We start from the raw sequence: 21,187 nt of genomic DNA on the forward strand, positions 1-21,187 counted from the left end.
CCAGGCCCATCCCCCACCCCCGCCACTGGTCCACTATTTGAGGTACCGCTTTTGTGAGGTATCAGGAAGCCATGGCTTCACCTGGAGCATAAATGCTTTATTGTCACATTAGGGTTCCCGGGCAGGTAGGGCTGTTTCATGTCATGGTTGGGCAGGTACACTGAGTTGATGGCAGAGATGGGACCAGCCCTCAATGCTCCCTCTCCTCCCTACCCTCTTCACCTGGTGTGGCTGGATAGGGTGCAAGTGGATCATTCACAGGCTGCCCTTGGGGCCTTTTCAGATAGAAAGGAAAGCCCCACCCCAACATATGCCCCCATATGTGCCTTCTCCCTGTACTCTTCTCATTAGCTTGCTACCGCCCTTTCTACAATTAGCATTCACACTTGGGTGGTCAGCACCACACCCAGGGAGGTCCCACCACCCCGTCCCTCGTGGCAGCTCCAGTCCTTTTCCTACCCGGCTCCGTCTGTAGGCTTAGCCCGTAAGTCGGTGCACTCTGCCTTCAGGCCTAGCCCTGCACAACCTCTTCATCCTGCTGCCCCACCTGCAGCGGCCTTGCTCAGCTTCTAGCTGCCTCCAACCCCCAAACCCCCGCCCCACTCCCAGCCTGTCCCCTAGTTCTGATGAGGGCTCCAGTCTTCTGGTGCATTCTGCTTTCAGGATCACGTGCTCCCTGTGGGCACGCCACCTTACACACCTCTTCTAAGTCTTGGGTCCTTCAGCCTTCCAGTCAGCCAGAGTTTCCGGATGTGTCCCCTCCATCCTCCTGCGACCTCATCTCCAGGGGCAGGACTGCGGGGAACGGGGCGGGTTCGTCCTCCCCAGCCGGCTCCCTAGTGCTCGGCGCGAAAGAGGGCGCGGCTGGGCCAAGAGGGGCTGGCACTGCCCTTGCGCCCTCAATTGGAAAGGAAGTCGATGGCGGCGCGCACTGAGCGATTGGTGCTGACGTCGACGGCAGTGACCTTAATCTCAGTGTCGCCAAACTGCATGGCGGCGCGGATCTCGCGGCGACCCGGGGGTGTGTCCTCGGCGGGCTCGAGCTCCAGACTGAGCGCGCCGCACTTGCGCACGCCCGGGTCGGTGATGAAGCGCGCGTCCTCGGCGGCGCAGCAGTACAGGTTGATGAGCACGCGCCGCTGGCCCGGGCGCGCGGGGCAGTAGCTGCGCCGCACCTCCTCGCCCAGGGCCACCGACTGCTCAGCGGCCACGAAGCGCTCGAAGACATCGGTGCACCAGCGGCGGCCGTCGCGGACCAGCAGCTTGTCGGGCGGGTGGCGCCCAGCCACAAAGCGGTTGAGCACGCCCACGCCGTAGGTGAGCGGCGAGCGGCGCACCCGCACCACGCCCGGCGCCTGCCCGAAGAGCACCGCGCCCTTGAGGATGGTGAGGCCCACGTCGTGCGGAACCACCACGCGCAGGCCGCGGGCGCCCAGCGCTGCCTGCACCGCGTGCTGCAGCACCGCCGACTCGGCGAAGCCGCCCACCAGGAACAGCAGCTTCACGCCCTGCACCTCGGGGCGAGCCAGCACCGCCTCTGCGGGACAGGAGTGGAGGATGGGGGTAAAGAGAAGAAGGGCGGGGGAGCAGAGAGAGAGTGGTGGGGAGAGAAGGTGCGTTAAGAGCCAGAACCGTTGAGCCGCTGAGGCCACCACTACACGGCCACTGGCACCTCCCCTCTGTCTCTCTGGGCAACTAGAAACTAGCCATTTCACTATAAAACAGTAGCCTGGTTCTGATGAAAAAAACAGCACTTTCCTGAGGGCCCCTGGGAATCCTCATGGGCTCTGCTTCCCCAGCTCTCTTCCCTGCTTTCCCATCACAGCGTGGAAGTTTGAGATAAGGATCTGCATGTACACATATTAAAAGCCTACTGCATGCAAGACATTGCACTCACTCTGTAGATACTTTAGCTCGTTTAAATCCCTGTGATGACAGTTTGGGGAACCTAATACTATCACCCCACTTAGGGAAATTGAGGCATCAGAGGTTCTTTAACTTGGCAAGATTACAGACCCTCTCTCCTAGCTCTTATTCCCTACCGTACTGCATCCTCCACGTGTTCCAGATGACTCTGGGTCTCCTTCCAGTGTGTGGATATGGGGAGGATTCCAGGCACTAATAGGGAGAATTATTCCTGCATCTGGGTGTGTATATTGAGGTGAATGGAGGACCTAAGCTCAGGCGCTCACCTATGTGCTGGATGATCCCGCTGACTGTAGGCTGAAAGAGCTCGTTCATGGCCTCAGAAGACATCCGGAGCATCCCCTGTGAGGACCACTTAACGGAATTCACGCTGTAGGTGGTGAAGGAAATGGTCAGGATCAGGGTCAGGGTCCCAGGTTCTAAGCCTGTTCCAGGCCAATGTACTCGGGCACTGACTGCACATTATGTGTTATGCCAACCTCTCTCAGGGGCTTTAGATGCAGGTCTGCTCCAGTTCCAGGCATTGGTCCCAGGGGAGATAGATGTCGGCCTTTCCCGCGGGGCTCAAGATTCTCTTGTACCAGTTTGGGCTGACGATGTACTCATGACCCTCCCCCTGCCTCCACCAGGGCTGGCATGTTGCGTGGGGGCGCATCAGGAAGACACCCTACGGCCCCCTGGGGCCCACACCTTCCCCTGTAGGGGTGGTCCCGCGGCCCACCTGCTCCTGCGCAGGGCAGTCTCCACGTTTTGGCCTCGCTGCTTGCGGTAGAAGTCAATAAAGGAGAAAGGCAGTGAGATGTTCAGTGCTGCCGCACGGTGTGGGCCTGCCGTTCGTTTGCGGGCCTCAAAAGCTATAGTCAGATCCACCCATGCTGCTGGGCGTTGCCTTTTGAAGGTGACGATGAAGTCCTCGCCGAAAATGCGGCCCAGCAGCTGCTCAAAGGCCAGGTCCACGCCCACCGCGCCACAGGGGCCGCCTGGGGTGGGGCAGGGGATGAAAGGGGCGTCAGTGCCAACTCCGCCGCCAGGGGGCGGTGGCGGGGCCAGGGCGCGCTGGGTACCAAGGGCGCTGCCTGGCTACTCACCAGATGCCTTGTAGAGCTCCTTGAGGGTACCATGGGGCTGCTCCAGCTGGTGCACGGTCAGGTCCACCGTGCCTCCCCCACAGTCTGCCACCACATAGCGGTCTCCTGCGGCAGGGAGAGTGAGCACCCTCCACGCTCACCTCTGCACCCCCTCCAGACCCACCCAGCCTTCAGCCCTGCCCCAGGCCCCCAGCCGTATCTGCAGGGCCGTGGGGAGTGAGGGGTGGGCTGAGACGGGCTTCAGGTGCTTGAACCTCAGGTCACCAGGTAGGGGCACAAGGTGTGGGGAGAAATGGTTCCAGGGTTCTGTAATTTTATCCACTGAGAATCCCCAGAGGATTGCGTGGGTGTGTGGGGGGGGTGCAGGTGACTGTGAGGGAACTACCAGGTTAGGTACAAATGATGGAGTTGGAAGGGGCAGGGTTTCTCGGGACTGGAGCTGACTTCTGGAATGTTCCCTCCCCCTCACCCAGGCGTACAGTGTCCAACAGAGCCCAGGGAATATCCCTCCACCTCCCCTCCCCGCACCTGCTTGCATCTCTGCCCACAGCTCTCCGACTCCCGACTCCACCAGGAATGTGCGGCTGTGGCGGGACCTTCGAAGCTGCTCTCGGGCTGGGTGTTGGGGGACAGCAGGACAGCGAGGTTAGAAGGAAGTGCCTCACCCACCGCCATCAACCCCTGTCGCCCTGCCAACGCCCTCCATGAACATCTGGAGCAGCCAGTACTCCTAAAACTCCTGCTCCATTCCTAACTGAGAGGGCAAAGCTGAACTCCAAAGGGTCCAAAGAAGTCGAATGGGGTAATCTCAGGTGCTGTGACCAACAGCTGCGGCAAGTACAGCCCTCCCTTAACACTGGAGGGCGCAGGCCACAGCAAAATCAGAATTAGGAAGGTCTGGAGGAGCTGGAGGGGCAGGTCTTAGGACCTCTCCTTGTCATGGGAGATGGCTTCTGGCAAGATGACCAACGTTGACCATAGCTGTCTCAGCGCCTGGTCTGGCAGCAGGAGCTTGGGGCTGATGGGGGGAGGGCAGCTGATGTGGGAGGAGAAGGGCAACTGATTCAGTGGCTGTTTAAGGGAAAGCTCCTGAAGACCTCCACCTTCAGCTCACAGTACCCTTTGTCAGTACCCAAGCACCTCCCCCTAGAGTAGACTGTTACCCCCACCCCAGACTCAGGGAGTCCCAATAGGGCAAGGTGAAATCTCCAGGGACTGCCTCCAAGGCCACCACTGGGCAGTGCCCTTGGGGGCGGCTCACCCTGCCGGAAGCTGGAATCAATGGAGCGGCGCTCACCCAGGCGCCCACCGCCCGGGGCCTGGCTACTCAGGTCCAGGAGCTGGTGCAGACGCAGCTTGCGACAGTAGACAGAGGCAGCCTCAGGCTCCAGGGCAATGAGGAGTTGCTCTGCTTCCTCTCTCGACACCAGTCCGGCCTGGGGGTGGGTGGTGGGCAGGGTCGGGGAGCACCGTGGGCCAAGCGTCACACTGAAATGGCACCTCAGGGCAGGCAACCGGGCTTGTGGGGCTCCCACCTCCTCCCCATTGTACCCCACCCATACTAGGCCTCTCAGGCCCCTCCATGCTGCATAAATTTGGAGCTATCCCACAGCCACCCTGTGACCAGGCTGGGGAAGGGCATGGCCATGGCCAAGGATGCCATGGGGTTGCCCAGCAGGAAGAGACTCCAGACAGAATGAAAACCTAGAACCTGGGATCTACCCCCGGGCTGCCCAAGGCGGTCCTGGGCTGCAGCAAGGTCCTCTTCAGAGGTGCTGGGCTGGCCAGCTGAGCACTGGCTGAGGGGTTAGTGGAGACTCTAGCACAGTGTGTTGGTGGGGGTGTAACAGCCAGACCATCAATCAGAGGAGATGGGGGGCTTCCCCTTTGGTTCACTGAACCCTCTTTCTTCACCAGGCTGATGTTAGTGGCCCCAGGCCTCCCCACTCTCAGGAGAACTTTGTTCCCAGGGATTCTGATATAGAAGAAAGAAACTTTAACAGTGAAATTTCAGGCACCAAGTCAGGCCAGTTTGCGGGGAGAGAAAAATACTTGAGATCTGTTACTTCCTGCATTGGGGCAGAAGATCCCCATAGGAAGTACTTTATGGTTTTGTGGGAGTCCTCAGATTCTGACCAGGTAGGGGATGGGGATGGGTGGGTATAGAGACTTCTTGCCCAGGGCCAGCCCTTCCTGACCTGACAGGCAGCAAGCAGTATAGGAGGAAGCAGGGTGGGTACACCAGCAGTGGGGCACTGGGGTGAGGGTGTTTGTTCTGGCTGGGTACAGCCTTGCTTTAATCCTGGTCTCTGCAGAGAGGATGCCCACTGGCCTTGGGGTTAGCTCCTTCCAGAAACAAGTGGATGCACCTACAGACCTGGCACCTGGGGCATGCCCGGTCCACAGGTATGTCTGTAGGGGTTGGGGGCCCTGGTATCCTCCAGGGAGGGTGCACTGGAATTCCTGAGATCTCTTTTGGAGGTCCTAGGGTGTCCCCCAAGGCCCCAGGGGCAGGAGCAGGATCAAGCAATGAGCCCCTCTCCCACCTCCCTATCTCCACTGGAAAGAGGGTGTCTGAGCTGTGGCCCCCCTTTCTCCAGAGCTTTGGGCATCTCTTATGGTAGAAAGACGAGCAAACATTGGCCAAAATCACCTCCCTTCAGAGTTTCATAGTCCTTTTCCCCCTGTTCAAGAACTTGCAGTAGTTGGGACTGTGGTGGGGGTGGGGTTCCAGAAAATACTGATACTGGCTGAAGTGGATGTTCTTGGTGTCCTGCCCAGCTACTGTGAGTGTTAGCTGCTATTGGCTCACAGCTGTCCCTTCTCTGAAGAACTGCCCTCAGCTAAATGAGAACCGCCTCACTTGGAGAGGTCCCCCTCCCACTCCCCCAGTAACCAATGACAGACTGATATGGATGGAACAAAAGCCACCTCCCTGCCCCACCGTGGCCAACACCAGGGTACATTCTCCTCCAGAGCTCTTCAGGGGCTCAGACTGAGGCTAGACTCCAAGTGAGACACATGCCTGCTCAGCTCTTTCTCCTGCTTTCCTCACTCCCCTTTCCCCTGAGAGTCCTTCTTCAACAGACCGCAGGCACAAGAAGCCCCATCTTGGGCTCTGCCTCTAGGAAACCTGACTTAAGACCCTGGTTAAGCTAGCCTGCGCTGTGCCTCTTGTCCCTCTGCTCTCTGTTCCTGCAGGCTTTTCGTGTTTATGTTGCCCTGTCTTGGTGGCAACAACCCTCTAAAATGCCCAGCAGGGGAAGGCCAGCAGTCTTTACACAATGACTGTGGTGAATGAGGAAATGGGGCCATGCCGGGACCCTCCCAAGCAACGTCCACTGCTCCGCCTGCACATCCTCACCAGGTAGGCTGCCTCCCGCATGAACTGCTTGGCCGGCTGTTTCCAGATAGCGGGCACCGTCAACACCCAGCGCACAGCATCCTTCTCTGGAAGTGACGGGCACTGCTCCCTCAGCTCCTGGAGCAAAAGGGGGCAGTGAGGGGACTTGGGAGAATCCTTAACCCCCAACCCCCACCTCCCCAACACCTGTAGGGCTGATGGAGGCTCCACCAATAGGAAGGCAGGGGACTGGAGGGGATGACCATTGACTCTGCCAGTGGCTACCCATTGGATAGGTGGCAGGGAAATGTTGGACCTGGGGATCCTCCGCCCCAGTAGGCAGCACACCTGAAGAGCATGTTCCTTGAAGAAACGCAGGGCATGGGCAAACACCTCCAGGGCAGGCATTTTCTTTCCATTCACCGCTTCTAGCTGGGTCTTCAAGGTGAGATCCTGGTAGGGACACGGGACGACTGCAGGAGGTCATAGCTCTGCCTCCATTTCCTGATGACATCTTATAATCACCCCATTTCCGGGTGCTTCCCCTCTTTGGCACTGTCCTGCTCTGGCTCTGATCTAACATTAGTTCTGTCCCCTGCCCCTCTGTTCAGCCCTGTTCCTCCTACCTTATCTTCACCCCTTGGTCATGCCTTCATCCCTTACATCTAAACTCCGCCCCCCTAGCTACTCCTCCACCAGGCCACTCCTCACCTTTCAGCTTTGCCCACCTTTCATGAGACTTCCTGCTGCTCCCCCTCCTAGCCTTGCCTCCCTGGTGGAGCTGGGCCCTGAGCCACCATGTGACTCACAGTAGCACTGTGGATCTTCATCTTGAACTTCTCGAAGTAGAGCCAGTCCCGAGCCTCCTCAGGGTCCAGATCATGGTAATAATCACGGGCTGTATAGCCAAAGCTGTGAAAGGCGCCCTCCGGGGTCAGCAGCAGGCAGGTGGGGGTCTTCTGGTGGGCCACACCTGGGTCCCCACCCTCCCATTTCCTGTGGAGGCACAGGGCTGTCAGTGTGGTCAGCAGTAAACCTCCCTTCAGGGAGTTGGGTGCTGGCTCTGGGACCAGCTGTGTGACCATAGGAAGGCCACTTGGCTTCCCCAAGCCTCAGTCTTTCCATATGTAAAATGGGAATAATAGTACCTACCTCTTAGGGTTCTTGTGAATATGGTGCTTGGCATCCACTTAAATTGCTACAAATGTTGCTCGTGGGATCTTCTCTATCCCTGGGGCCATGGGTCCCATCTGACATTCTCAGCTCTTGCTCCCTACCGTGAGGTACACCATTTGACCATACTTCCCTGTTGTCTTAACAAGTGGCAGCAAGCCATCATCCACCTGCCTGGTCTGGCGTGATGGATGTGTCTCTCCAGGACCCTGGCAGAGATCTACTCCCAGGTAGCTGGTTTGCCCTCCTCTAGGCCATCTTCCGCAGCCAAGTTCTTTCAAGGCATTCATGATCACTCCTATCTGACCCACCTCAGCAGCTACACCCCAGGTGACTGCACCTCCAGTGGGCCCCTAAACCCTAAGATACCAAACATCCCCCGCCATCATCTGAACCTCCACCCAGAGCTCCCTGCCCAGGTCATTGGCCTGGCCAATCCTTCCTCCCCTTCCTCTGCCTTCTTTGATGCCCTGACTCTTAGGCATCAGAGTGAGGCCAAGCTCACCACTGCAGGTTTTTTGGGGAAAGAACTGAGAATCCAGGCGGAAGGAACAGAATGTGCAAAAGCTTGAAGCTATGAAAGAGCAGGGAGAATTAGCTATAAACTGGCTCAATATGCAGCAAGAGAAAATATAAGATCATTAAGGTCAATTAAGCAGGAGTATCAAATGCCATATTAGAATTCTCTCTTGGGTTTTCAGTAGGGGAGCAAAGAGGCATGATCACATCTGCCTTTAGGAAGGTCACTGGTCCCCATATAGCAACAGACTAGAGGGGAGGGAGGATGGAGAAGGAAATCCAGGGAGGAGGATATTGCAATCATCTGAGAGAGGGTGGGACCGAACTTAGGGGCGGTTGCGGTGGAGAGAAGTGGATGGGTATTACAGAGATATTAGGGAGATATAAATGATGAGGCTTGGTGGTTAGTGGGGGTGGGAAGGGTTTGGGAGGAGGCCAGGATGTCCCCCAGTTACTTCCTGTGACTGTTCCCTCCGCAGTGTCTCTTCATGTTTCCTCAGTCCCAGCACGGCACCCACCATAGCCTCAGCTATGTGTGCTGACAAGCTGGGATGTCCTGCGGCTCCAAGAGAGATCTAAGTGCCCAGAGCCTTTGTGGCCTCTCTTGGATGTGGAGGGAGCAGAGAAAGGGGAAGGACAATCCATGCTCATGCAGGTCAAGTTCCTTATGTCGTTGGGGCAGTGACCCTTTGCCTGTCTCTCCATCCACCCTTCCATCCAGCCTCCCAGGCCCTAGTGAAGCCCCATGAGCCCCCATCCCAGTCTGGGTTGGGAGCTTTGGGGTCTTCCTCCTACTGGCTGCAGCCCCATTAAAATACATTCAAAGGATCAGGGTCTTGAGGCCTGAAGGGGAGTTTCAAACAAATGTTTCGTTCAAACAAAACTCAACAAACTCCATCAGAAGGGATTTTTCAAACACGTCTTTCATAACAACTGTGTGACTTGTCAACTCAGTTAACCCTCTGATCCTTCATTTCCTTGTATTTCATTTGAGATGCTGGACCAAGGAACCTGCCTCTAGGAATCTACCACATAGAAATTCCAGCACAAATTTTCAAAGAAGGATATTCATTGCAGCACTTTTTGTAATAGTGAAAAATTAGAGGGAAAAATTCCTTCAAAACTATCCATAGAAGAATGGATAAATTATGACACATCTGTACTGTGGAATCCTATGCAACCGTCAAAAGAAAATGGTGGCTGTCTATGTATTGATGTAAAACATCGACAAAATAGTGTTGAAAATTTAAAATAAAGCAAATTGTATGATATCCCACTTTTATTTTAAAAACACATATTTGTGCATGTATGCGTGCGTGTGTGCGTTTGTGACAAGCTCAGAAAAAGATTTGTGTGTTTTACTGAATATTCATTATATCTCAATAAAAAACTTAAAAACAAAGGTCAACATTTCCCACAGGGGTCAGAGAGCTACACCTATTGGGGCCCCACGCCTGGGCCCCATCCTCCAACCTTTTGCCCCAGTGGGGAGCCCAGACTAGGAGTGGAAGGAGCTCTGAGGAGACCTCATGTCTACACGGTGACAGTACTTCTAGGACCAGGCTTCTCCCAGGGTCTAGGACCTCCCCACCAATCTCCCAGCCCAGCCACCCTCACCTCATCATGTGGATGGCTTCAGGGTCACTGGCAAAGCTGAAGGCATAGCCACTGGATGTGGTGCCAAAGTCGATGGCCACTACCACGGAGAAGGGGGCCCGCTGCGGGGCTCGGGGCTCGGGCTTCTGCAAGTGCAAGACCAAGTCAAGGAGCAGCCAGAGGGCCAGGCTGGCTGCTTGTGGGAGCTCCTCCCCTCCTGTTTGTGGTCCAGACCGGCCCTGCCCAGCCCCACCCACCACCCGCCTGCCTGCTCCCCTTCCCCTCCTAATCTCCAGGCTGAGCCCTGGAGATGCTAACTGCTCAGAAAGGCCAAGGCCTCTCAGGTAGCCCCATGAAGTTTTGGGCTCAAGCTCCTCCTTCCCTACTTCCAATTCTCAGGCCACTTTCTGCCTGTACTGCCTTGGCCCCACCCCCATCTCACACCATATCACAGCCTGGGCCCAGATGGGAGCAATTTTGCTGCTCGGAGCAGCTTCACAACACACGGACTTGTGTCTATTTGACCCTCTTGCTCTTTGTGGCCACAGTGACACAGCCAGACTCTGTCCAGCTCTGTAGCAGAGAAGAGAGGCCCCATCCACATGCCGAGGAGTGGGCCCTGCCTTCTCCCAGGCCAGGCCTGGGCTCCCTGAGAACAAGGGGGTCCACAGGCTGGATCACTACGGTGACGTCATCCCAGGTGGGGAGACCCAGGGAGCTTGCAGGAGGGTGGTTATGTCCTGGATGCTTCAAGCTAGCAGTTGCCAAACTATTTTTTAGCAATGTATCTCCTCTTCCCTAGATATACCTTGTATTTTTCAAATTGTTCTATATTTTTATTAAGAATTAGTGCTTGAAGAAGTTTAGATAATAATATACACTAATTTTTTGCATAATCTGATCATACAGGCATTAATAAAGCTATAAATTGAAGTAGATATTTTCAGGCTTGAAGAACATATTGTTTCCATCTGTTTTCAGGCCATTTCAGCAAAACACAGCAGGTGCAATCACAGCAAACAGTCCAGGACGGAGAAGAGAAACAGCGACATGTTTCTCATTAATAGGAAAAAAATCTCTTTTTTCCCTCTTCTTCAGATTATGTAAAAATGTTTTATCTCTACTTTCATAACATTTACTACCTAACTATAAAAGCAATATTACCACTTAAGATTTATAAAATACAGAGGAAGTATTTTCTTTTAAAAAAAGGAGAAAAAAATATTACCTGCGATCTCACTACTGAAATAACCAAAGGCTAGACAGAGCTGGCTGAACTCTTACTTTGTCATTAGTAGACGTGTGACTTTAGGCAAAGGACGGTCTTTTCTATGTATACTTGGCATTAAGGTGGGGCTGTGGTTGACAGGAGGGGAGGTCCAGTGCTCTGAGGACCTAGGAAAGCTACTCGCTCAGAAGTATACTTGGCCCAGGCAGGCTAGAGGGAGACAATGGTCCCTGAACGTCACCTTGGAGCTGGCTCACCTCAGTAGAACTGTTACTCCTATGGGCCAAGGCCACCTAAGGCTAACCCTTCTGGGGAGAACATGAGTGGAGTGAGAAGGGGCAGGAGGCCGGGTGGCACCGCCAGCCCAGCCCCAGTGACGGACACTGGCGTGACCCCCCTCCACCCCCCAGGCCACCTACCACCCTCATCCCTGCTCTAGGCTTACTGGAGACTGTGAGGGTGTGAGTGGGGCAATGCCACAGCTTTCCTGGGTCCTTGGGGAGCCGGGTGGGCTGGGCACCGGAGACCGCTCTGGGCTGGAGCCTGCAAAGAAAGGGAAGTCACTCTGGCACTGTCAGGGTAAGGGGCTGCTGGCCCGGCCCCAGGCCTGGGAGGCTCTCCATCAGTCATTGCTGGGCCAAGGTAAGGGAAACTCTGCTGGGGAAGGGGGACGAGGGAGGGAGGGTAGAAAGGCCAAGACCGAGGAGGGGTTGGTGGTGCCCTAGCTCAGGGCCTGGTATCCGTTAGAGGCAACCTGTTCCTGAGGGGTGACTCATGCTTCACCTAAGAACTCACTGTTTCTCCCAGAGCCCCTCAGACACAGTGAAGTGAGGAGACAGAGAAGTATTGTGGGGGCAGGGGAGACTGAGTCCAGGAAAACCAGAAAAGGTGGGAGAACTACAGGCCTAACTGAGTGGGAGGTGGGCCTGCTCCTCTTCCCTGTAAAGTTCAGCCACATGGCTCTAATCAGGACCTGACGGAGTTGCCTCCCCTCCCCTCCCCACAACAAGGACCAGGGACAGGCCTAGCAGGCTGACTGGTGAGGATCAACGGTGGGGACAGCATCTCCCCCAGCCCTGACCCGAGAGGTGTCCACAGACTAGGAAATCAGATTCCAAGCCTCTGCTCTCTCACAACACACATACACCTGGAGCCACTGAGACCCTCTCACTGGCCCAGGCCTGAGCTGGACCTTTGGTGGGAAGAAGCAGCCCAGCGCCTGGAAGGCAGCCCAAAGCCTGGCTTGGAGGCTCAGGCGCTAAGGGGGCAGGAGTGGCTCAGGCCACTGCCTGGCCGGACATCCTCCTGGTGTGGGCTGGTGGCTTATCACCACACACTGGGCTTCGCTAAGGCCCCTGTGACGGGCACTGGGGTAGCTCTGAGATTCATGTATGGTGATGGGGAGGCTGGCCAGAAAGACCGACGGGGTCTGGCATGAAGACATATCAGCAAATCAAACAGATCTATCTGGCTTTAGGCTGAGCCAGGGCCAAGGCCTGCACTCCCACAGTCACAGCCGTGTGGCCCTGATAGGTCCAGGCCCTCTCTGGCCTTGGGGTACCCTGGGAACATATGTAAGGGGCTAAGCATGTCAGGGACTCTAGGAAGTGCCTGGACAGGGCTGGTGTCTGTCTTGAGGTGCTGGAGGAGCAGGGACATGATGGTCACAGTTCCAGAACTCCCTTTCCTCAGGCGACAAGTGCAGGCTTGGGCCCTGTCACCAGCTCCAGCTGGAGGGGCAAAGTTGCTGTCGCTTGAGCCTGGGAAGGGAGGCAGGAAGGAAGGCCCAGCCCGCCAGTTCTTTGTGAGTGAACTTCCTGAGGTGTGTCCCGCCTGCCTCCTGGCCTCCTACCCCTGCACAGAACCCAGAGCCTGCTCCCAGGCCAGGCCACAGGCAGGAGCGCACATACACACACAGAATTCTGAGCAGACATACACACTCTCACACAAAATCCTGTGCCCAGAGACCTTCACACAGAGAGACAGGCAGACATACTACACACAGACCCTGCACAAAACACATGCACATGCATACAGTTCTGTGCACAGAGACCTGCCCCGCATACACACACTTGCAGACAAAGGCCCCATGAACAGGCCTGCCATCCAGGCCCACAGAAGCACACACACTCTCACATACACGGTCCTGTGTGCACCGACCCTCCTGGATACACCGTCTCACAGAATGGCTCTGGGGAGCCTCTGCTGGGAGGGGCACGTGTGGACAGATTCGGGGTGGGTCTGAGTGGGAGGTGGGGGTGGGGCGGGCCAGGCAGAGGTGAGGGGGCAGGTCTTACCGATGTGCAGCCCCTGCAGGCTGATCTCCGGGACCGCCAGCATCTCTGCAGGCGCTGTGGCTGTAAACAGGAACAGAGAAGCAGAATGGCATTTATTTGTTCCTTTGTTACCTCACTGAATGCTTATTTATTTTATTTATTTACTTTCAGCTGGAGTCCTTTGAAGCACATCCCAGACATCACGTTGCTTGACCTATAAATTCTTTAATATATCTCTAACAGAGACTTTTTAAAAAACATTGCCACAACACTATTATCATGTCTAATAAAATCAACAGTAGTTCCCTAATTTCATCCAATGCTCGATCCCACAGTCCCAGCTTGCCTCAAAAATGTCTTTTTGACAGTTGCTTTGTTGGAATCAGGATGCTTCTAAATGTTTTTAGGTGCCCACTCTCTGCCAGGTGATGGAGGACATCAGTGACCCAGAGAGATACTGTCCCTGTCCTGGGGGCCCACAGCCTGGTGGGGATACATTCATAATCAGAGACAGGATCTGAGACTACGAATGATACTGTGAAGGATGTAAGTGAGGCAGAAAGGGGAGAGTGGCAAGGCTGGAGAGAAGGGCTGGGCTGGGCTGACCCTGCAGGCAGAGCCTGGTGGACCCAATTTTAGGTCTGGTTTTACATAAACGGCAATAGCAAATCTTGAAAGGTTTCAAGTGGCAGAATGGAGGCAGGGGCATGACTAAATCTGCATCCTCTGGCTGCAAGGGAAGTGTGGACTGCAGCAGGACCACATGGAAGCAGGAGCCCAGTCAGTGCTCCAGGCAACAGAGGATGGTGGGGGCTGTGTGTCTTGAGTAAGATGTGCAGACATTTAAGTCAGAGGTTAAAATCAACAAGGCTGATGGAGGATAGCTAGATTGGACATGGGAGGCTAGAAAGAAGAAGGGTGACATTGTCTGGTCCAAGCTAGGAGATGGATGGTGAGATGGAGAATCCCGGGGCAGGGCAGGCTGGTGGGGAAAAGGGGCAGTGTTCTGGGTACAGCTTTGAAACTGTTGAGAGAACAGACCAAAGTTTGATGACGTATGATCCAGAGGTCAGGGAGAAATCTGAGGTGGAGATGTGTGTTTGAAAGTCATTGTCACAGGAGGCTTGGCAGAGAGCAAAATAGGGGAAGGGAAGGGAGGAGACGCTGTGAATAAACGTTGACTGGAGGAAGGGGGCTGGCCAGGAAGACCGAGATGCCTGCTATGGCTTCAGGAAGATCTTGATAAGAGAAGGCTATGAAGGCAGATGCCTTCAGAGATTTTAGATAAGACTGGAAACACCTGTTCTAATGGCTCATGGCATTTCGGTGACATGATGGAGATGGAGTGGGAGTCAAGTAAGCCTGCGCGAGGAGGGAACAGGGGTGAGAGAATGGAGCTGGCACTGCGGGGAAGCTTGGCTGAGAGCAGGAGCTGATGCGCGCAGCACCTGCAGGAACATAGAGCTCGAGGATGGGAGGACAGGTTTTTATTTCCTTTTCGAAGAGGGAGGACCTTGAGCTTGTGTCTGTGACGTTCTGGGGGCCAAACTAGAGGCACTGTCCTCAGGTCATTGACAGCTTTGTTACTCCAAGTGCGGTATCACAACAGCAGCACTGGATCCCCGGGGAGCTTGTTAGAAATGCAGGCTCTGGGGCTCCGTCCTGGGCCCACTGAGTTAGCACTTGCTTTATAACAAGTTCCCAGGTGGTAGGGAGCACCCTAATGTTTGAGAAGTGCTTCCTGGTCCAGTCTCAGCTGGGGGCTAAACAAGGGTGGGGGTGGCCCAGAGCCCATTCCCTCTCTGTAGCAATGGCTGATCAGGAAGTTTTGCTACCAGAACACAGGCAGACACAGAGCTGGGCACTGTCACACCCACACACACACACAAGTACACACCCTTGCTCCCACAGAGTTCCCACAACCCAGCCCCATCATGGACAGACACCCAGGCATGTCCAGGATATTCCCGCATGGCCAGCACCATGGAGATTTCCAGATACACGCAGTCCTACTATCATCAGAGGTGCACAGGGGGATGTCCAGGAATCAGAATCAGGGGAAACACAGGGGTAGGTCATGGGCGTTTGCAGAGCAGCTGGGTGATGCTGAGAAAAGAGAAAGCAAATGATGGGGGTGGGTCTGGGCCTTGAGAGCCAGGGACAGGAGCCCAGCTCATGGTGATGGAGTGTCATTCTGGACGTGGTTCCCACCAGCTCCCAAGAGCTAACTCTGTGCATCTGCATTCACTGACATCACATCGATAGCTTGAAATCAGCCATGGTGATTACTCCGCTAAAACTGGCAAACACTGCAGATCACGTTTTTCTCCCTCTTGGAGAGCTGACTGTAAAACATTTACCAGCACACTGCTGGATCAAGGCCAGGAGGGAGAAGTTGGCAGTCCTTTTTGCACATTGTTTCAATTCTTCAGCAAAAACTTATTGAACTTTCCTTCTGCCAGGTTCTGCACTAAGCACCAGGGAAACACTTTGTTGAATGAATGAATAAATTTTCCGAACCAAAGCTATTGCATTTGAAGTAGAAACCATCTAGAACCACCAGGAAAAAAGGCTTCAGGAGTCGTCACTCTAAACAGATTCCATGTCCAGCCACGTGTCTATAATCTCCCCAGCTCTGGGAAGCTGATCCAGCTAGTCCCATCTCTGAGTGTGTGATACACTGAACACCCCTACACTGGGGTCTCGGGGCTGACAAGAGCCTATTATGATATCTGGCTGGTGTGCATTATCTTGCCTCTCTGTGCCTCAGTGCTCTTTTCTGTGAAATGGATCATGCAAGGGCCTTGTGAGGATCGAGTCCAAGTAAGGGGGGAAGGTTGTTGATTAAAGCAAGGAGTTGGACAGATGTGAACAGTGTTCTTTCCCTCCATGATGTGGATACTGAATGTTCCCTTGTTAGAAGGTTTTGGTCTCATTGAGGCTTTTATTCTAGTCATTCTGAGTTCTTTACAGAGGGAGGGAGGCCCTAAATCAATCAGTGTTAAAGAAGGAGGATCCTGCTGATGCTTTGCGAGGTGGAGGTAGAGGGGGTGGCAGCCACACAAGCGTGCACACATGCCCCCTCTGCCTTCGGGGCCATCCGCACTGCGCATACACACCCACTGTATGGTGTGCTGATTGTGGTGCTCAGGACAACCATATCTCCTAAAAGCTGCATCTGGGCAGAATCTACAGCTGGAAATGGGGGAATTAGATCCCTGCCCCAGGGACTCAGTAATTTCAGTGGTGATGCTTATGGGTTTGAGAATAATTGGGTGGGGCAATTTGATTTACACAGAGAGTAGCTTCATTTCCTGGCTACAAGAGGAGGCTAAATTCTGGCCCCAGCCTGACCCTGACCATACCCACAGACAGACCCTTAACCCTGCCCGTGGACTGACCCCTAGCCCTTGGTTTCATATTGACTTCTAATCTTCAGTTTTACTCTGATCCCTGACCCTGACTTCTACCCAACAGGCATGACTGGGGACCAGGACAGGGTGTGGCTGAGTAGAGACTCAAAACTGAGTAGGGAGACTCCCATCCCAGAGTGTCCCCTAGACTCATAAAAGCCTAGGACTTTTTGCCTGATGGAGACAAATCTCCGATGATCTCTTCCTCGGATTGGGGTGATGAGGCTGGGTATGTCCCCCAGAGCATGGGAAGCATGTGATGTTGCTGGATTTCAAGGCTCCACACACACCTGTCCTCTGCCCAGGAGGACAAAGAGCCCACCCCATCTTTTCAGCTCATCTCCATACCCCTTAAGCCTCCTTTCACTGGGACCCTGCCTCTCCCATCCACTGTTCTCTGCTCAGCATCCTGCCAGTTCTTTAATGGAAGAGCACTCGGTCAGCAAGCAAAGAGAGGCCACAAGTATTTCTCCCAAGCCACAGATTGAGCCAACCAGGGCCCAAGGGACAGATCAGAAGTGGCACTCAAAGGGCTGCCCCAGTCTCTATCTGGAGAGGAGCCCTCAAGGAGAGGGGCCAGTGGGAGCCTGAGGGATATGGAGTCTGCCTTCTGGGCTGGGGCAAGGGGTGACTGAAATGCCTCCCGAGGGCCCTGCCTGTATTTAACTTTTCTTTGCATACATCCTGCCCACCCCCATGGGTCCTCATCGTGGGAGCAGCCAATTAACAAACAACCTCTCTCCCACACAGCCTAGGGCCTGAAGCCCCTCCTACCCTCTGCCCACTGTCCCTCATCACCTCTTTCACCTTCTGGGGATCCACGGCTGCCTTTGGGTTCACAGGGAGTCCATATTTCAGAGCTCCCTTCCTCCCAGACTCTCCCCCACACAAGTAAGCTTTACAAGCTGGCTCCACTGCAAGGCCGCAGGGAGCCCAGACCCCACCCCACCTGGATCCCCAGGCCGGCCTCAGAGAGAGAAACCAGAGGTCCCTGTTCATGAGGCCAGCCCACAGTCTGGCACCCGGGCCATCCAACCACTCCTGAACTTTCTGGACCACGGGCAGTGGGAACTCCCCCTGCAGGCACCCCTCAAATACACACACTCAGCCACGGGGTCTCCACCTCTGGCCTAAGCACCGTGTCCTCCACAGATTGGCTCCCTGGAGCAGCCCCTGCCCCATGCCAGACGCCCAGACACAGAAGTCTCTCCAGGCCCCCACCCTCCGCAGGACATGGGTGGGGTCCCAAAGCCCGGATAGCAGCCCACGGTCGCGGCCCCAGCTGCCTTCCCGAACCGGCAGCCCTGCTGGGGAGATCAGTCCCCAGTCTTGACCCCCAGGGTCAGGAAGTTGGTGGCGGGGTCTCTCAGCCGCCAGCCCGCGACGGGACGGCAGGCCTTGGCGCCTTTCCCCTCTCTGAGAGCCCAGCAGCTCCCCCGCCCGCCCAGGACTCACCTCCGCCCTCCCGACAGCTCGACCTCCGTCCAGCCGCCCGGATCCTGGGTCCGCAGCCGGTGCGGTGGCCTTGCCCTGCCGTGGCGGCCGCAGCCCTCGACGTGCGCCCGGCCCTCGCCCCGGCTCTCCGCCCCGCGACGCCCCCGTCCCCTCCCCGTCCCCTCCCCCTCCCCCACGCCGGATGGCCGCGCCGCCGCCGCCGGGTGGGCCCGCGCTCCAGCCCAGATGTGCGAGGCCGGGGCGGGGCCTGCTGCGCGGGCCTCAGCCGAGGGGCCCGGCCGGCTCGAGTCCACCGCCCCTCCCTGCGCCCCTCCTGCGCCTCCCCCCGCTTCCCAGCAACTCGGGGGGTGGTGAGGGGAGAAGGCTGTGGAGGCGAGGTGGAGGGAGGAGGAGAGGAATTTCAGACGATCTGTAGGCCTCTTGCGACCCAGCTGAGGAGGGCACCTCTGCCCTCCCCAAAACCCACCTCAGGACTCAGCCGAGACCAGCACGTCTGCTTTCTGCCTGAGGCAGCTGCTGGGAGGGAGAGCCCTGCCCAGACCCCTCCAGCCTCCTGTCCCAGACCCCTCCAGTCCACTGTCCCAGATCTCTCTAGTCTCCTGCTCCAGAACCGCTACAGACCCCTGTCCCAGACCCCTCACAGCTGATTCACCCAGACCCCTCCACTCCCACCTCCGTTCGGAGATCCCTAGGCCTAGTCTCCAAGGGTCAGAGAAGAGAGAAGAGACCAAATCGAGGGTAAGGACAGGCCTCTGAGTCCCAGGCTGGGGCCCAGGTCTGTCCTTGCTGAAGTTTGGAACAGCGAGGAGAAAGTTCTCCCGGTTTCGGACCCCACTGCTAGCAAAAGGATCGCTGGGAAGTCATCCTGCTTCGGCAAGGAGCACGTAGCCCTTTATCTGTGAGGGCTTCTTCCTGTCCTAATGTATGCTGTCTTGGGGACTTGGGGACCTGGCCTCCAAACAGGGAATTTACAGAATGGAGATCTGGTTGCTAGGCCCCTCTAAGGCAGCTAACGTCCTGTGCTCCTCCCGCCCATGTCCTGGTTCTGGCAGGGCTGGGCCTGGCCCCTTTCCCTCTGCCCAGTGTGAATGCGTCCCCACAGAGGCTTAGGTTGGGTGTGGGTGAGATGGGGCCAAGGGCTGACTCCAGCCTGTCTCTCTGTGCTGAGAGAAGCTGGCCTCCTGTCTGCCCCCTTCTCAGCCCCCTCCCCAAAGAAGGCCCCCACAGTTCTATGGGCATCAGAGTTGCCCCCCACCCCAAACCTTGGCAGGAGCCATTTTCCCTCCCTAGAATTCTTTCTCTTCTCCTCTCTGCCCATCTAAACGGCGCTCTAGCTAAAGTGTCACCTCTCCTAGCCTTTTTGTCATTATCAGGGCCACTGCTCCAGAGTGCCTGCAGTGAGGTTAGGGGTGAGGGGTGTGCTTCACCGAGCAATTTTGGATGTCAGCACATGGCCAATAAGTCAGCAAGATATCCAATCAGCAGCCTCCACTGGAGGCTGTCAGAGTGTGTGTATCTGTTGATGTGTCTGTGCTTATGTCTTTGTGTGAGTGTGTCTTTGTTTATACACACTGTGTGTATGTTTATCTGTGTCCATACATGAGTGTGTCTTTTGGGATGTCTGTGTGACTGTTTGTATGTGTCTATGTGTGTCTGTGTATATTATATACGTGTGTCTTTATGTTTGTATTTGTCTGTGTGACAGTTCGGGGGCTGGCAGGCCTTCATGTCATTCCAGAGTTTGAGCAAAGCTGGGGAGGGTTGAAGTGTGGCTGCTCATTACCTCATTAGTGTATGAAGAAAAGGGTCTAGCCCCTCAAGTACAACCTGCCTCTTGTTTATCTTTCTCCTCCACCCAGGTGTTCCTCCATCCCCACTTCCCCAGCTCCACAGATTGGCTCATCTCTGAGGGCCATGGCAGCAGGCTCTGAGCAGGAGTGAAGATTCGTGGGTGGGGGGATCCCCAGCCCCTGGTGTCCTCCTGCTTGGCAGCCTTCTGTTCCCCTCAGTCTAGGCCCCCTCAGCCTGCCATCGGTGTTTGTAGCTTCCAGTCTGACACAGGAGAAGGACAGCGAACAAGCCTCTCACCCGCTGGGAGGTTTGATACAATTGCCACCAGAAGATGCAGGCTGAGGTGGGCAGGGACAAAGGTCCTGCAGAGCCCCTGCCCTTCGTGGTCCTCTCTGGCCCTCGCACCACCCTCTCCTCCCCGCTAGTGCCCTGTGGGCCCACCCACTGACCTCACCAAGTGGGGGAGGCGCGAGGAAGGATCAGCATGTCCTCTTGGAAGCAGCCTCTCTCCAGGCCACGCATCCCTTCTCTGGGCTTCATTCAGGATCTTCCCCTCCTGTGGATTCTTTCACACCCAGCCCTGCCCCTCCAGTTCCTCTCTATCGCGCAACTGGAGGAGACTTTTCAAAGTGCAAATCTCGTCCCATTGCTCCACCACTCCTACCCTCTCCATGACTCCCCATCACCTATGGGAGAAGAGCCAAGAAATCCAAGGCCTGGCCTGCCGTTGGCTGACCTCTAAGCTCCCCTTCCCAGCCCTAACCTCCCATCCCATCTGCTGCCCTTCAAGCCCAACTTGCCTTCTCTGCCTCTGAATCTTTGTTCCCCCTGGGCCGGCCCCCAGCCCTGCGCTGCTCGGCAGACAGGACCCTTTCTCCCTTGGGCCTTTGGGAGAAACTGGCCCCTGGGAATCTGTTGTGGATGCAGTGTCTGCTCAAAGAGCCCCTCCAGCCCTGGTCACCACCAGATGTGGCTTTTAGGAAAATTCTTCGGGTTTGAAAGACTGGAGCAGAGCTCCCGTTTCTGGGAGCCTGGCATGCAGACTAGCAGGCAGTTTCAGGGCAGATGGTGATGTTTGTCTTTAGGACACGTCATCCCCCACCTAAGCTTATGTCTGCTGAGGGGGGGGGCAGCAAAAAGAACTTCTGTCTCCCCACCCTTCTGCCCAAGTTCGACTGCTTGCTCCACCCCAGAGCTTGGGGCAGACAGCCAGCCAGATAGACAAACACATGCATACACACACATACACCAGGGGAAGGGCAGGTTTTCCCCCAGCCTGCCTCAGGAGGGGAGGGAAGGGAAGGTGGGCAGAGGTTTTTTTTCACCAGTAGACCCTGTTGTCTGCACCTCGGGGTATGCTGGTGCCCATCCGGGTACCT

General features: G+C 55.9%; 1 protein-coding gene across 1 annotated transcript; it reads right to left on the reverse strand.

The window, feature by feature from the left end:
• Window positions 1-76: 76 nt before the first annotated feature.
• HSPA12B (heat shock protein family A (Hsp70) member 12B) lies at window positions 77-18,151 on the reverse strand. The gene is made up of 13 exons (XM_006207336.4): window positions 18,018-18,151; window positions 13,171-13,230; window positions 11,319-11,416; window positions 9,667-9,791; window positions 7,167-7,353; window positions 6,706-6,810; window positions 6,379-6,495; window positions 4,276-4,450; window positions 3,543-3,629; window positions 3,015-3,119; window positions 2,648-2,906; window positions 2,193-2,296; window positions 77-1,537 (listed from the first exon to the last, which is right to left on the reverse strand). Exons 2-13 carry the CDS (start codon window positions 13,211-13,213, stop codon window positions 900-902), a joined length of 2,043 nt encoding a protein of 680 aa, XP_006207398.1. The 5' UTR covers window positions 13,214-13,230; window positions 18,018-18,151; the 3' UTR covers window positions 77-899.
• Window positions 18,152-21,187: the final 3,036 nt, after the last annotated feature.

The sequence above is a fragment of the Vicugna pacos genome, chromosome 19, assembly GCF_048564905.1.
Source record: "Vicugna pacos chromosome 19, VicPac4, whole genome shotgun sequence".
Taxonomy (NCBI): Eukaryota; Metazoa; Chordata; class Mammalia; order Artiodactyla; family Camelidae; genus Vicugna; species Vicugna pacos.

Excerpts from the sequence above, each read along its gene's own strand:
- HSPA12B (XM_006207336.4), bottom strand. The coding sequence starts at position 13,213 with ATGCTGGCGGTCCCGGAGATCAGCCTGCAGGGGCTGCACATCG. Across the intron at positions 9,792-11,318 it reads TCACACCCTCACAGTCTCCA|AAGCCCGAGCCCCGAGCCCC; the intron begins GTAAGCCTAGAG and ends TTGCACTTGCAG. Across the intron at positions 2,907-3,014 it reads GGAGCTCTACAAGGCATCTG|GCGGCCCCTGTGGCGCGGTG; the intron begins GTGAGTAGCCAG and ends GCCCCACCCCAG.